General features: G+C 45.7%; 1 protein-coding gene across 1 annotated transcript in view; it reads right to left on the bottom strand.

The window, feature by feature from the left end:
- Window positions 1-15,162, bottom strand: part of DERA (deoxyribose-phosphate aldolase) — a 56,019-nt gene extending 40,857 nt beyond the window's left edge. Inside the window, exons 1-2 of the mRNA XM_056846975.1 lie at window positions 15,114-15,162; window positions 689-786 (exon numbers count right to left, since the gene is read on the bottom strand). Coding sequence (XP_056702953.1) covers window positions 689-786; window positions 15,114-15,144 — 129 coding nt within the window. The 5' untranslated portion in view covers window positions 15,145-15,162. The remainder of the gene's footprint in view (window positions 1-688; window positions 787-15,113) is intronic.
- Window positions 15,163-15,614: the final 452 nt, after the last annotated feature.

The raw sequence follows: 15,614 nt of genomic DNA, 5'->3' as shown, positions 1-15,614 counted from the left end.
GGCACTGGCAAACCACCCCATAAACAAAGTCTGCCTTGGAAATGTCGGGATGTGGCGTCACCCCATTGGTCAGGAATGACCCGGTGCTTGCACAGGGGACTTTTACCTTTACCTAGTATCTATAAATTGACTCAGTTGACTGTATCATGCTGAGGTTCCTCGCCATACCCTGCCCTCCCCAGCCTCCACCCTCAAAATCTCTTTCCCAACCCAGAGCTGGCAACCCTATGCCAGATACAAGAAGCAGTACGAAGACAAGGGCTAGCATCATTCACTAAATTAAAAACAAACCCAAAAGAGAGAGAGAAAAATAGGAAATTGCTTTGGTATTGAGAACTGTCAGAGAAGCAGGATAAATGTCCTGGCACGGGTAACACGCACACCCATCCACTCATGAATAAAGATACCTTAAATTCATTTGCGGTTTTACTACTCCTGAGTGTACACCTCTCACCCACCCTTTTGCAAGCTGGCTTCGATCAAGGAGTCATCTTTTTGCGACTCATCACTATTGTCATTTTTTAAAAAAATGAATGGTTAAAACAAGACACAAGCAAGCTCAATCGTTTACGTTTCCAGGAACCCTGAATTAAATTCACTACTAAAAATCACAGAGGAAGGATGGCTGTTTTTACGAAGAGCTCGAGCAGAATACTGAAGTTGGGAGTTGCCAATTCTTTTTCCTTACTTGCCAATTCTTTTTCACGGCCCTTCGGGTCTGAATTTGTTCCGCACGCCTCAGGACAGCTGGCTGATTCACCCGGACTCTGGAAAGCCAACTGAGGTCTAGGATGAGAAAAGCACAGTTATCTTCGGTGCATCTCCGAGTGAGGGCTGTCGGCTTCCGGCCTGTCCAGGCTTCCCCGCCTTCTCCGGAGAGAACTGTTCCCCTGTCTCAGACCCAGGACCCTGGAACAAGCCCCCCTGTTGATCACGTAACCAAGCTTATCCTGGGCTTGGACCAGTGAACTCACAGCAGCATACCATAAAGCTAAAATAGGCTTTATTTTAAAGAAAGTAGAGAGAGTTAAAACAATATTGTTCCAAGGTTCGAGCATGCAAAAATAACAAAGCTGACTTCCAAAATACTGAATAAGGTTCTTGCAGCGAAGATTAGAATCACAGATACAGTCGGAAGGGACCACCAGGGTCATCTAGTTTAACCCCCTGCACAATGCAGGAAATTCACAACTACCTCCCCCCCACACCATGCCCAGAAGATGGCCGAGATGCCCTCATCTGCTTAAGGTCATAGAATCAGCATTGCTGACAGATGGCCATCTAACCTCTTCTTAAAAACCTCCAGGGAACAAGAGCTCACCACCTCCCGAGGAAAACTGTTCCACTGAGGAACCACAGTAACGGTTAGAAAAAGGATTAAGGATGCCAGCCTCCAGGTGGGACCTGGGGATCCCCCTAGGGTTGCCAGTTCTGGGTTGGGAAATATCTGGAGATTGTGGGAATGGAGCCTGGGGAGGGCAGGGTTTGGAGAGGGGAGGGACTTCAATGCCATAGAGTCCAATTGCTAAAGCGGCTATTTTCTCCAGCGGAACTGATCTCTATCGCCTGGAGATCAGTTGTAATAGCAGGAGATCTCCATCCACCACCTGGAGGTTAGCAACCCTAGATCCCCCGGAATTACAGCTCATCTCCAGACTAGAGAGATCAGTTCCCCTGCAAAGTGGACTCTATGACACTGCAGCCTACTGAGGTCCCTGTCCTGTCCTCCCCAGTCTCCATCCCCAACTCTTCATAAATTTCCTGATCTGGTAATCCTATGCCCCCCATCCCCTGCACCCGGTGGCCAGGGAGAACCTGGTAACTCTAGCGCAGATGCTAACTTCTTATAGCTTTGGCTAAACCCAGCTCAAGAGCCACCGGCACAATCCAAAGAGATGTAACACACGGCAAGCAAATACGAGTGGTAAGGGAAGGCACGGGATTCAGCCTAGCAGAATAATCTACATTTACCGAAAACTTGGGCCACTGATCTTTTGACCCCTCTCAACCAATCGGAGCACTGCCCCAGGAGAGCTTTCTGGAAGATGAGCAAACTCCACACACACAAATTCCAGCTGAAGCCAGCAAGCTAATTAGTAGGACACCTGGAAGCCACCTTGGGATGGTAACCTGGGGTGGAGAGTTTCCCATCAACTACTGACACCTGTGGTTCTCTAAGCTGAAGGGGGTGGAATCTTGCAAGTGTAATTTTACTCAGACACAGCTCTTCCTTGACATAGAGTAATTTTACTCAGACACAGCTCTTCCTTGAGAGCCAGCGTGGTGTAGTGGTTAAGAGCGGTGGTTTGGAGCGCCGAAGTCTGATCTGGAGAACCGGGTTTGATTCCCCACTCCTCCCCATGAGCGGCGGAGGCTAATCTGGTGAACCGGGTTGGTTTCCCCACTCCTACACACGAAGCCAGCTGGGTGACCTTGGGCCAGTCACACTCTCTCAGCCCCACCCACCTCGCAGGGTGCCTGTTGTGGGGAGGGGAAGGGAAGGTGATTGTAAGCCGGTTTGAGTCCCCCTTAAGTGGCAGAGAAAGTCGGCATGTAAAAACGGAGCCTTGACTACTTACCGTGAGGGCTCCTTCTCTTCTGAGAAGCTGTGGGTTGTTGTCACGCCATATCTGGGAGGCAGGACCAAATCTAAATATCCTGTCGCCCCTAGCGGGACAGCAGCCCCTGGAACTCAGTCACAGGCTTGCCTAGCTCTTAGACAGGAATAAACCAGGTATAACAGGACAAAGTGTAACATCAATCAACAAAACAGGAAGGAACTTTCCTATTATTTAACTGACAGGTATTAAGACCATAACTAAGGTCTAAAACTGACTGTTTTCCTGAACGAGTGGCCCATAACATGTAGAAAACTTCGCCCGGGTGGGCAAGATGCCCTTCGCCTCAGAAGAGAAGGAGCCCTCACGGTAAGTAGTCAAGGCTCCGTTCTCCTCTGAGGCTCGGGCATCTTGTAGCTGTGGGACCTAAAAGAGCTCCCATCAGGGTGGGTTACATGCTCTCTCCCACTACATGCTGCAGCACTCTGCGACCGAATGCTGCTTGCGCAGACGACCACGTACTGATCTTGTAATGCTCGACAAAGGTTGAGATGTTGGACCACGCGGCCGCCCGGCAAATCTCTTCAACCGGGGATTGCTTGTCAAAAGCCGCAGTTGTCGAGGCGCTGCGGAGCGAATGGGCCGTGATACCCTGTGGGACAGGCACCCTGGGGGCTTTGTAGGCCTCTGCTATGGTGTTCTTTATGCCATAACTAATGGATGCCGCCGACATTCTAAGCCCTCTGTTAGGGTTAGAAATGTTAATAAATAGGTAGTCCGTTTTTCTCAAATCCGCTGTTCTACTGATGAAAATCCGCAAGGCCCTACGCAGATCCAAAGAGTGCCATGCTCGCTCCGTTGGGCAAGAAGGTTTCGGGCAGAATGAAGGAAGTGAAATGCCCTGAGCCCGATGAAAAGGCGAGTTAACTTTCGGAACGAAGGGGGGGTCTGGTCTTAAGACCACCTTGTCCTTGAGGAACGTGCAGAGTCCCTGACGAATGGAAAGAGCTCGCAACTCCGAAATGCGTCGTGCCGACGTGATGGCCACCAGGAATAAAACCTTCATTCTCAGCAGTTTCAGAGGAACTGTTCGAAGGGGCTCGAAGGGTTCCTTTGTTAGGGCCTTGAGCACGGTGTTAAGATCCCATGTTGGGAAACGGTGAACGACAGGGGGACGAATCTGAGAGACTCCCTTTACATTTAGGGAGATTTGGTATTTAGATTTGGTCCTGCCTCCCGGATATGGCGTGACAACAACCCACAGCTACAAGATGCCCGAGCCTCAGAGGAGAACTAACTCTTCTTCTTATAGCCCAGTGGTTCCCAACCTTTTTTTGACCAGGGACCACTAGGACTTTTTGGTTCGGTGCAGGGACCCCAAGGTTCAAAATAAAAATTCAGAGAATTTGAAAATAAACTTTAATCATAACTGTTAGTTAAACATTAAACTTAGAATAATATCTGAATATGTTTTTTTTAATAATAGAGAACTTTTAGTTGAAAATATTAATTTATTATGGGTTTATAACTTTGTTTCGTGGACCTTAATTTAGTTCTCGCGGACCCCTGGGGGTCCATGGACCCCCGGTTGGGAACCAGTGTTATAGCCCCGCGGGGTAACTACTTTGGTAAAAGAAATATCAAAGGTAATGCTGCAGCAACCACCAGTTGCAAAGGGAATCCCAAATACTGATCTTGGTTTCCCCTGTTCTAAAGATTTAAGCACCAGTTCAACATGCTCAGGATGACAGATGTCAGATTTCTGGAAATTCTGGAGCCATGGGAGGAAAAAAGAGCTAGGCAGGTGTGGGGGGAAGAAACTTGGGGGGGAGAAAGAGATAGAAATATGTGCAGTATATACTTTTTTTTCAAGCCTAAAGTCATTTTACTGCTTTAACTACATAAAATACATCGTTTAGAACGTAGCTAGGGTATAAAACTGAAATTTAAAAGCAGAAATGCCTGAGTTTTCAACAAGCATCATCGGGAGTAAACACTATACCAAAGAGAGAGGAAAATTGCTGCACTCTACGCTTCCTATATGTATCTTACTTTTTGCCATTTGAGAGGTAGGCAAAATGCACTGTGAGCAACTAAAACTTTGTCTTAATAGCACTTTACTCATTCCAAAAAGAGAACATAATTTATAGGTGTTTTCCCAGGGTTTTGTCAGTCTCCAGCCTTTTCATCAGAAAAAACAACAACCTGGAAACAAAAAAGTTTTTCTATTCCCCCCCCCCCGCCCCCCCAGGCTTTCACATCTCAACTCAGAATCAAGTTTTATCATTCAGACTTTGGGCACTTTCACACATGCCAGATAATGCACTTTCAATCCACTTTGCAGCTGGGTTTTACAGGGGCCATTTATGCATGGGAGGTTTTTGCCTTGGATTTGCCACTCTCTAAATGCACATTTTCCCCATCCCAATTCTCAAAACTCTGCATGGGGGCTTATTGTTGAGTTTTGAGAATTTGGATGGGGGAAATGAGCATCTAGAGAGCGGCAAATCCAAGGCAAAACCTCCTGTGCGTAAATTGTGTGAAACAGCAAGATCCACTTACAAAGATCGCTAAAGTGCATTAAAAGTGGATTTAAAGTACATTATTCAGCATGCGTAAAAGCAGCGTCACAAAGACATTTTCCTAGAGATGTGAAGGCCCAGGGGAAAAAAAACCCCCAAAAAATACAGGGTGGGGGGACACTTTAAAAGAGTTCAGTGTTTTCAATGCTTATAAAGTTTAGTTTAATAGTCAAACCTACTGGTAATCCTACATATTGTAACTCTGTGAGAGACTTTCCATCCAAATAACACACTTTGTTTTGTTTACTACAGGATTTGTTTTCTATCTTCAACTTTGATTCTTTCTTATAACTCCGACAGAAGAAAAAAATACATGAGCTATGGTAGCATAGGGTACAGCAGTATACAACTCTTTCTTGAGTATTGGGTATGCTTCCACCTTTTCTTATAGAAAACAAAGAAATTAATACTTTTAAATCCACAAATATGTAAATTTCATATGCTAACTATATTATAGATAACGCATTTTATGTTGTTCATTCAGTAAACGAAGGTTAGGTTTGCTAGAAAAGTAAGTATTGCGGATACCCAAAAATTCTATTTTTTTCTGGGGAAAAGACCATTTTTTTCTGTGGCTTCAAAATTTTCAGACATTTTACATGTCTACATTTGTTCTACACAGTTGTAGGAAAAAGAATGTACTATAAGAAAAATCGTGGAAAGTCACTGCTTTGCATACTGTATATATTTTTGATGCAACAAAAACATGTTAGGAAAAAATGTGCTTGTAAAAACAGGTACAGGAAGTGGAACAAAGACTGACATGATTTTCCTATATGGTATTATGTCAAAAATCTCCATGGAACTTACAAAGTACAAGTGCATTAGTTGCTCTGAGCCCAGCCTTGGCAGGGAAGAGAGAAAGGTATACATCGAATGAATTAAATAAATAAATAAATAAATAAAATACAAGATAGCAGGTGAGAATCACAAATCATTTATAGTCTTTCAATGAATGTGCATAGATAGGGGGTGGAGACTACTGCCAATTAAAAAATCCTCCGGTGGCTAAAATGTGTACTCATTTATGTGCCCACACTTTTCATTGTAAGTTGCTGACAGCATACAGGTTGAGTATCCCTTATCTGGATGACTTGGAACCAGAAGTGGTCCGTATTTCGGATCTTTCCGTATATTGGAATATTTTGGAATTTTTGCCTATACATAATGAGATATCTTGGGGATGGGAACAAAATTAATTTAGGTTTTATATACACATAGCCTGAATGTAATTTTAAACAATATTTTTAATAATTTTGTGTACGTTGAGCCATCAGAAAGCAAAAGTGTAACTATCTCACCAGAATACCTGCATCAACTGTTCAACAAGAGCAACAAACAACAAACTAACTAACAAGGGCAGGCTTTCGGTCTCCACCTACGATGCAGTGTACACTGTATTTTATTATTTTTAGGCGAGAGGAAACATTGAAAGCAGGCAGCACGGATCTGCCTGCATGCCGGCTCGAAGGGTCCGGGTTTTGGATCAGTCTGGATATGGGATGCCCGGATAAGGGATACCCTACCTGTATCAGTAACCCAAGAGGAGGGGAAATAACTTCTGTTTACATACGTGACCTTGTCCGGTTGCCGATAAGCATTGGCCTAGTGGATATTCAGAAACCCGAACTCGATCCCCCCGCACCAATCTCCCAATCTCTGTGTCCAGCTTCACATGCAACAGTCTTCCTACATTCACATAATGTCTATCTAAGTGAAAACCATGTAAAAAGTGTGAAATTCTGCAGGTCAGGAACGCCACCTTCCCTGAGGACGCAGGTCAGCACATGCTGTTAGATTAGACAGCATGTGTGAAGCTGCCTCAAGTGTCTGGGTAAGGAAATCTACGTTTAGGTTCATTAAACTTTTGAGTGCGAGCATTTACATTTTTTTAATATGTCATCTGCTCATCTTCTGAATATGAATGCGGCTTCAGGGGCAAAAGTAATTAAAGCAGTTAAACTACAGCTAATTAGCCAACTTCCTTTAATCTTGATTTTTTTTCCCCTTCTTCTGACGACATGTCAAAAAACTACCAAAACTGTTCAAAGAAGTTTCATGGGAAATAGCCCATTTTCTGTAACTCCAGAGCCCTTCACCCATTGTCCCTGAGGATATGATACTCTGGTTTGTCTTCTGGCAGTTTAAAGACTAATAATTGTTTTATTCCACTGTGTTATAGCTCACTTTATCAGATACTTGAGGCAGAACTTCAGTTTATAGCCACGCATACAAAATGTGTATACATGTGTGTGTGTGTGTGTTCGCACTACGTGGAAAAATGTTGTAAGTAGCAGAGTCAAAGGACTTTGAACAGCAAGAAGAGATTGTAACATTATTATGTAAAATTAAAATATAATCAAGAAAAGTACCATAACCATTCACAAAAGCAGCAACCATTCGCAACAGCAATGATTAGATGAAGGGGTTGTAAGCAAAATAAATAAATAAATACAGGGTAAGTTAAGTTAAAGTATAAATCTAAGAGATTAATCTAAGAGATTAATCAACGGGAGTCGTTCATGGGTGAAGGGGGGTGATGGGAGATGGAGGGTTACAAAATGGAGGTAATGGGTAAGCTGAGTATTACTATTTTCCTTCTTTTTTGTTGTAATGATGAAATAATGTAATCCATCTTCGATGAATGAATGAATAAATAAATAAATAAAAACAATAGCAATGATTAGACAAAATGATTAGACAATGATTAGACAAAACATTACCCCTTTTTGTCATGGACATTTGTAAGGTAAAAAAAGGTAAAGGTCCCCTGTGCAAGCACCGGGTCATTCTTGACCCACGGGGCATCACATCCTGATGTTTCCTAGGCAGACTGTGTTTACGGGGTGGTTTGCCAGTGCCTTCCCTAGTCATCTTCCCTTTACCCCCAGCAAGCTGGGTACTCACTTTACCAACCTCGGAAGGATGGAAGGCTGAGTCAACCCTGCGCCGGCTGAAATCGACTTCCGTCGGGACCGAACTTAGGTCGTGAGCAGAGCTTGGACCGCAGTACTGCAGCTTACCACTCTGCGGCACGGGGCTCCTTTACATTTGTACTCTGCTGAAATGTATTACCCTGAAAACCCTGCGAATGTTCACCGAGACTTCCTGGAGATGAAATACTATACATGCATACCTCTGATATTTTGCGGATCCGGTTCCAGACCACCGCAATAAAGTGAATATCACAATAAATTTAGATATTTTTTTTTTGTTTCCTGGTGCATATAAAAGTTATGTTTACAATATACTGAAGTCTATTAATGGATTTTCATGATACCATATTATTGTTATGTCAGCCTGAGTGGTGGAAGAGTGGAAGAAAACGGAATGACCAAAAACAGAGGATGGCCCCCAAATCAGAGCAAGACTGGATCGCAAAAGTCCTCCAGGGGCAGGGGGTCTCCTCAGAGGTCCACCCTGTGGAATTCACTCCCTCCTGAGATGCTCACCCACCAACCTGACCCACTCTTGGGGTGACTCAAGATTGGGATCTTCACATTTGGCTTCACTTGGTAAAAATATAGCTCCCTTCTTTCCCCCCACCCCCTTTGACTCAAGGTATTTCACGCTTGTCCAGGCAGAAGGCACCCAAACCCTGCCTCTTGTTATCCTATTTTATGCCACTTTGCCAATAATCAGTCCCTCAGCCTGGAGAGTTGTAACCCCACAGCCTCCCATGGCGTTATTTTTTAAATTTTTTACAGTTTTGGGTTTGGAAATACCTGGAGATTTGAGGGTGGAGCATGGGAGAGTGGGGTTTAGGGAGGGACCTCGGTAGGGTATAATGCCACCCAGTCCACCTTTCATAGCAGCCATTTTCTCCAGCAGAAGTGGAATAAATGTTTTAAATAAATAAGTGGTTTATCTAGTCTGGAGAGGAGTTGTAATTCCGGGCGATCTCTAATACCCCACATGGAGGCTGACAGCCCTATTAATATACTAGGCCCACTGGTGATTTTAGGTGCGGGAAGCAAAGTGGATTTCTGTGATTAGTTTAATTTTTTAGCCATACCCAGGACTCCTTAATCCTGTACCACAGAGCCTATCAGCTACAAATTGACCACTTTTCTCTGAATCCTACAGTGCGTGTAGTGCAGTGGTTCCCAACCTTTCTTTGACCAGGGACCACTAGGGCTTTTTTGTTCGGTGCAGGGACCCCAAGGTTCAAAATAAAAATTCCGAGAATTTGAAAATAAACTTTAATCATAACTGTTAGTTAAACATTAAACTTAGAATAATATCTGAATATATATTTTTATAATAGAGAACTTTTAATTGAAAATATTTATTATGGGTGTATAACTTTGTTTCGCGGACCTTAATTTCGTTCTCGCGGACCCCTGGGGATCCACGGACCCCCGGTTGGGAACCAGTGGTGTAGTGGGACATCTGTGTTGAGGATAACATGGGAGTCTCATATAACATGTACACTTTGTAAGCGTGACCTGTAATGCCTTCCCACTCTAAACTGACAGTTACCACTGCTAGAAGGTGTGTTATACGAGGGAACTGATGAGGGAACTAGCTTGTTCTCCGTTGCTCCAGAGACTAGGAGTAATGGATTTAAACTAATAGAAAAGCGATTCCACCTAAACATTAGGGAGAACTTCCTGATGGTGAGGACTGTTCGATGGTGGAATGCTCTGCCTCGGAGGGGGGTGGAGTCCCCGTCTTTGGAGGTCTTTAAGCAGAGGCTGGATGGCCATCTGTCGGGAGTGCATGGTGGGGGGAGAGTTGAGGTCACTGGGGATGTGGGGGGGAGGTAGTTGTTAATTTCCTGCATTGTGCAGGGGGTTGGACTAGATGACCCTGGTGGTCCCTTCCAACTCTTATGATCCTATGTTTAATGGCTGAAGTAATGGTTCTTTCAGGGTGTCTAACTCAAAGTCAATCGCTTAACACCTTTAACAATCCACCGTTTCTATTGTGGAACAGCACCCAAACCCTGCCTGCTAAAAATCATATACTACAACCCATGGGAAGCTCCATGACCAGTCCAGGATACTTAAGAGTTGCCAGCTTTGCGTTGGGAAATACCTGGATATTTCTGGGGGGTGGAGCCTGAAGAGGGCGGGGTTTAGGGAGGGGGGGGGCTCAGCAGGGATGTGATGCCATGGAGTCCACCCTCCAAAGCAGGCATTTTCTCCAGGGGAACTGATCTCTGCAGTCTGGAGATCACTTGTAAAAGCGGGAGAGTGGCAGGCCTCACCTGGAGGTTGGCAGTCCTAGCAGATACCTCCTATCCCTTCTCCCTCTAAAAAACCTCAGCTCTCTTGTTTGTCCGGTGGTTGCTAACAGCTAAACTTCCCCCAGGTTGCTGCTGTTTTTTGTTCTTTTCACTTTAGCATGCTATTTCGCCTGTTTGAATCCAGGTGGCCCACACTGACCAGGGAAAAAAGAGGGTGGCATCTTCTCCTGTCCATCACAGGGTCGCCTGGCCCACCTGGCACAGCAGGCTCTGCCTCCCAAAACCTTATGATAAAACAAATGCGTTAGTCCTTCAGGTTCCACAAGCTTCATTGCTGGTTTTGCAATCAGGGCTACCCACCTGGATTTCGCCACAAATACAGACGTGTGTGTAAATATGTGAAGGCTGGGACTGGGTAGGCGGGAGACGTGGGGGTGAAATGGGCTTTTAACTTTTTCCTTTAAAAATGGAGAAATAGGGGAAATCTGGGGGCAGTACTGGGGGGGAACCTCCTATGATTTTTGTTCTCTTTTCGGAATGTGTGAAATGCTTTTACAAGGTTTCACAGAGTCAAAATATATTTGCAAGAAAATCCTTTTGTAAGACAATGGTAAGGAGCCCCGTGGCGCAGAGTGGTAAAGCCGCAGTACTGCAGTCAAAAGCTCTGCTCACGACCTGAGTTCGATCCCGACGGAAGTTGGTGTCAGGTAGCCGGCTCAAGGTGGACTCAGCCTTCCATCCTTCCGAGGTGGGTAAAATGAGTACCCAGCTTGCTGGGGGTAAAGTGTAGATGACTAGGGTAGGCACTGGCAAACCACCCCATAAACTAAGTCTGCCTAGTAAACGTCGGGATGTGACGTCGCCCCATGGGTCAGGAATGATCCGGTGCTTGCACAGGGGACCTTTACCTTTTTTTAAGACACTGGTATTACCGTCAACAAATGCAACTTATTTTTGAGGTTATGTTTAATGTTTAAACGTGAGTCTTTTTGGCAACAATTAGTACACTATAATTCGTCTGATAAAATTATTCAGCATTTTCAGTATTACAAGGTTTAACTTTATATCCATATAGGCTGGTAGTTGTATCTATTGTGATTGCCTGACACTGCTTCCATCAGCATACGCTTCATTTTCTTTATTACAAAATTTGTTTCTTAATTTCAGCTTTTATTGTTTCCTACCTTTCAGATGACAAAAATTAAATTTCATGTGTGAAGGCAGCTTATCCAGGGTCGCAATGCAGAGGCAGGGATTGGCAAATCCCCTCTGAACGTCTCTTGCCTTGAAAAAAATTTTTTTTGGGGGGGGGATTAAGTCACAGCTGACTTATGGTGACCCCGTAGGGTTTTCGAGGCAAAAGACCTTCAGAGGTGGTTCGCCTTACTTGCATACTTGCCAGGGTCGAAGCTAAGAATATGTGACCGCCCGAAGGTCACCTAAGCAAGTTTCCATGGCAGAGTGGGGATTCGAACCTGGGTTTCCCAGAAACTAGTCCATCACTTTAACCCCTAAACCACACTGAAATCCTTACAGGGTCGCCATAAGTCAGCTGCGACTGCACTTACACACACACAGCATGCAACAGTTTGCAACTCGCTCTCAAGTGTAACCAGCGTGGTGTAGTGGTTAAGAGCGGTGGTTTGGAGCGGTGGAGTCTGATCTGGAGAACCAGGTTTGATTCCCCACTCCTCCACATGAGTGGTGAATGCTAATCTGGTGAACCGAGTGACCTTGGGCTAATCACACTCTCTCAGCCCCACCTACCTCACAGGATGTCTGTTGTGGGGAGGAGAAGGGAAGGTGATTGTACACTGGTTTGTATCTTCCTTAGTGGGAGAGAAAGTCGGCATATAAAAACCAACTCTTCTTCTTACCTGCTATTTTGCTTGGAGAAAACTAAGGTTTTATACTTCTAAATTCCATAAATCTGCCAATTAGCACTATTTTATATGCTACGTTAGTTATAAATTATGCATTTTATGTTCTTAAAGCAGCAAAATTAGGTTTGATAGGAAGGTAACTGTTGTGTGTATTTCAGTTTTCTCCCCAAAATTCCTATTTCCCCCCAATGGCCATGGGAATTTTATATCTTTTCATGCACACAGCCACTCCTGTAAGTGAGACAGGCAACAACGTTTTCCCCTGTCCTGCCTGTCCTGACTCACCCACTCAGTCACTGAAATGGATTTCCTCCCACTCTTATGTGTACTTTACACCCTGTCAAAACAAGAGGGCACTGCCAGCGTCCTTGATCTGTAGAGGGACTAAAGGAAAACAAACCAATTGTGGCCATTTATTCATGGAAGGTTTTGCATTGGATTTGCCACTCTATAGATGCATATTTTCCCCCATCTGAATTCTCAAAACTCTGCATGGCGGCTTATTGTTGAGTTTTGAGAATAGGGATGGGGAAAAAGTGCATCTAAAGAGTGGCAAATCCATTGCAAAACCTTCCATGAATAAATGGCCCGTATCTTTAGCACATGTATAACGGAGAGAATTTCACTGCAATTTCTCCCCTTTGTAGGACAGCTCCACTAACTAGCCCCCTCTTCTACACAACTAGTGGTGTGGTGGTTAGACTAAGTTCTGGGAAACAGCAGGTTCGAATCCCCACTCCTCCATCGAAGCTTCCTGGGCGATCTTGGGCCAGTCGCACACGTTTCAGACTAACCTACCTCACAGGATTGTTGGGAGGATGAAAGGGAAGTTGGGAGAACCATGTAAGCCACCTTGGGTTCCAACTAGGGTTGAGAGGTCCTTCTTTGCCACCTGTGGGAGGTTTTGGGGGCGAAGCCTGAGGAGGGCAAGGTTTGGGGAGGGACTTCAATGCCATAGAGTCCAGTTGCCAAAGCAGCCATTTTTTCCAGGGGAACTGATCTCTATCGGCTGGCGATCAGTTGTAATAGCAGATCTCCAGCTAGTTCCTGGAGGTTGGTAACCCTAGTCCCAACAGGGGAGAAAGTCGGGGTATAAGCGAAGTAAATAAATAATACGAGTAGTCCTAGCCCCTCGACACTACCCAAACTAGAAAGTTACAACCCAAAGGAGGGCAGGAACAGCGCAATCCTATGCAGTTTTACCCCAATCCACCAGTGTTACCGCACTTTGTATTCCCAGCGATGTATTAAGTTTGAAAATGTTATAAAAAAATACTGTTCGCGCTTTCTATGTATTCCCACCGATGTATTAAGAACTTGAAACTGTTATAAAAAATACTGTTCGCACTTTGTTTGGCCCCTTTAGCTGTGAAGACATCTTCCAACCATTTTTTAGCCGTGGCATCCAAACACCCTTTTAAAGCGTGGCATCCAAACATCCATTTTTTAACCGTGGCATCCAAACACCCTTTTTTTATATAACATTTTAAAACTCTTAATACATCGCTGGGAATACATAATGCGGTAACCCCCCAAGCCTCTTGAAAATAACGGGTTTAGATTGCTGTTAGTTCGATTGACCCGGGTGGGGCTGAAAGGCCTAAACCCGCGCTGCCAACTGCAATCCCAAACCTTTCTTCCTGCAGAATATGCCCTATAATGAGGCATAAAGGTTTCAGCAAATACACCCGGGGGCTACGGCGAGGATGCATAGGGTTGCCAACCTCCAGGTACTAGGCTCCGTCTCAGAAGCCTCCCGCTGGTGGCGAAGAGGGACCCGCAACATAAGAACTTAAGAAAGGCCCTGCTGGATCAGACCAAGGTCCATCGAGTCAGCAGTCCGTTCACACAGTGGCCAACCAGGTGCTTCTAAGGAAGCCCACAAGCAAGACGACTGCAGCAGCACCATCCTGCCTGTGTTCCTTTACAGCACCTAATATAATAGGCATGCTCCTCTGATCCTGGAGAGAATAGGTATGCATCATGATTAGTATTCATTTTTACTAGTAGCCTTCTCCTCCATGAACATGTCCACTCCCCTCGCAAAGCCTTCCAAGTTAGCAGCCATCAACACATCCTGGGGCAGGGAGTTCCACCATTTCACTATCCGTGTAAGAACATAAGGAAGGCCCTGCTGGATCAGACCAAGGTCCATTGAGTCCAGCAGTCTGTTCACACAGTGGCCAACCAGGTACCCCTAGGAAGCCCCCAAACAAGACAACTGCAGCAGCACCACCCTGCCTGTGTTCCACAGCACCTAATACAATAGGCATGCTCCTCTGATCCTGGAGAGAATAAGATATGCATCATCAGAACATAAGGAAGGCCCTGCTGGATCAGACCAAGGTCCATCAAGTCCAGCAGTCTGCTCACACAGTGGCCAACCAGGGGCCTCTAGGAAGCCCCCAAACAAGACCACTGCAGCAGCACCATCCTGCCTGTGTTCCTTTACAGCACCTAATATAATAGGCATGCTCCTCTGATCCTGGAGAGAATAGGTATGCATCATGATTAGTATCCATTTTTACTAGTAGCCTTCCCCTCCATGAACATGTCCACTCCCCTCGCAAAGCCTTCCAAGTTAGCAGCCATCAACACATCCTGGGGCAGGGAGTTCCACCATTTAACTATCCGTGTAAGAACATAAGAAAAGCCCTGCTGGATCAGACCAAGGTCCAACAAGTCCAACAGTCTGTTCACACAGTGGCCAACCAGGTGCCACCAGGAAGCCCCCAAATAGGAAGACTGCAGCAGCACCATTATCCTGCCTGGGTTCCCCCGCACCCAAAATAATAGGCCTGCTCCTCTGATCCTGGAGAGAACAGGTATGCAACGCAGGTTTTGCAACCCTGTGCACAAGATCCTGCCTCCTCCTCCCCGCTCGGCCCCTGCCCCTTACCTAGCTCGGTGCCCTGGTTTCTAGCGGCCATGCCCCCGGCCCCAGCGGCTGCCCCCGGAGGCCAGAGCCCCCCTCTCCTCGCTCCTCGGTGGGGAACCGGCCCCAGCGCTTCCTGGGGCGGCTGCTGCTGCTGCCTCCTCCCCTTCCTGCCTCCCCACGGCTTGCAGGATCCGGCGCGCTGTTTGCAAAAGGCCGGGAGCCGCCTTGCAAACCTTGCAAACGCGGCGATCCCGGGCCGGTTTGCTCGAGAGTAAGGGGAGGCGAGCAGGCGGACGCGAGACCCGGCGGCGAGACTGCGCGGCTCGCTGCAACAAAAGGCAGACTTGGGACGAAGCTGCCTTCGACTGAATCAGGCCCTTGTGGTTGAAATAATCTATTAATAAAATAAATCTGTTAAAATAAATCTATTAAAACAAATCTATTAATAAAATTCCAAGACCACGGTTGCACAGCCCGGATAACCTGCAAGAACCAAGGAACTCGGACCGTGGAAGCCTTCGA

The sequence above is a fragment of the Euleptes europaea genome, chromosome 3, assembly GCF_029931775.1.
Source record: "Euleptes europaea isolate rEulEur1 chromosome 3, rEulEur1.hap1, whole genome shotgun sequence".
NCBI lineage: Eukaryota > Metazoa > Chordata > Lepidosauria > Squamata > Sphaerodactylidae > Euleptes > Euleptes europaea.
This window is presented reverse-complemented; position numbering and strand designations above follow the sequence as displayed.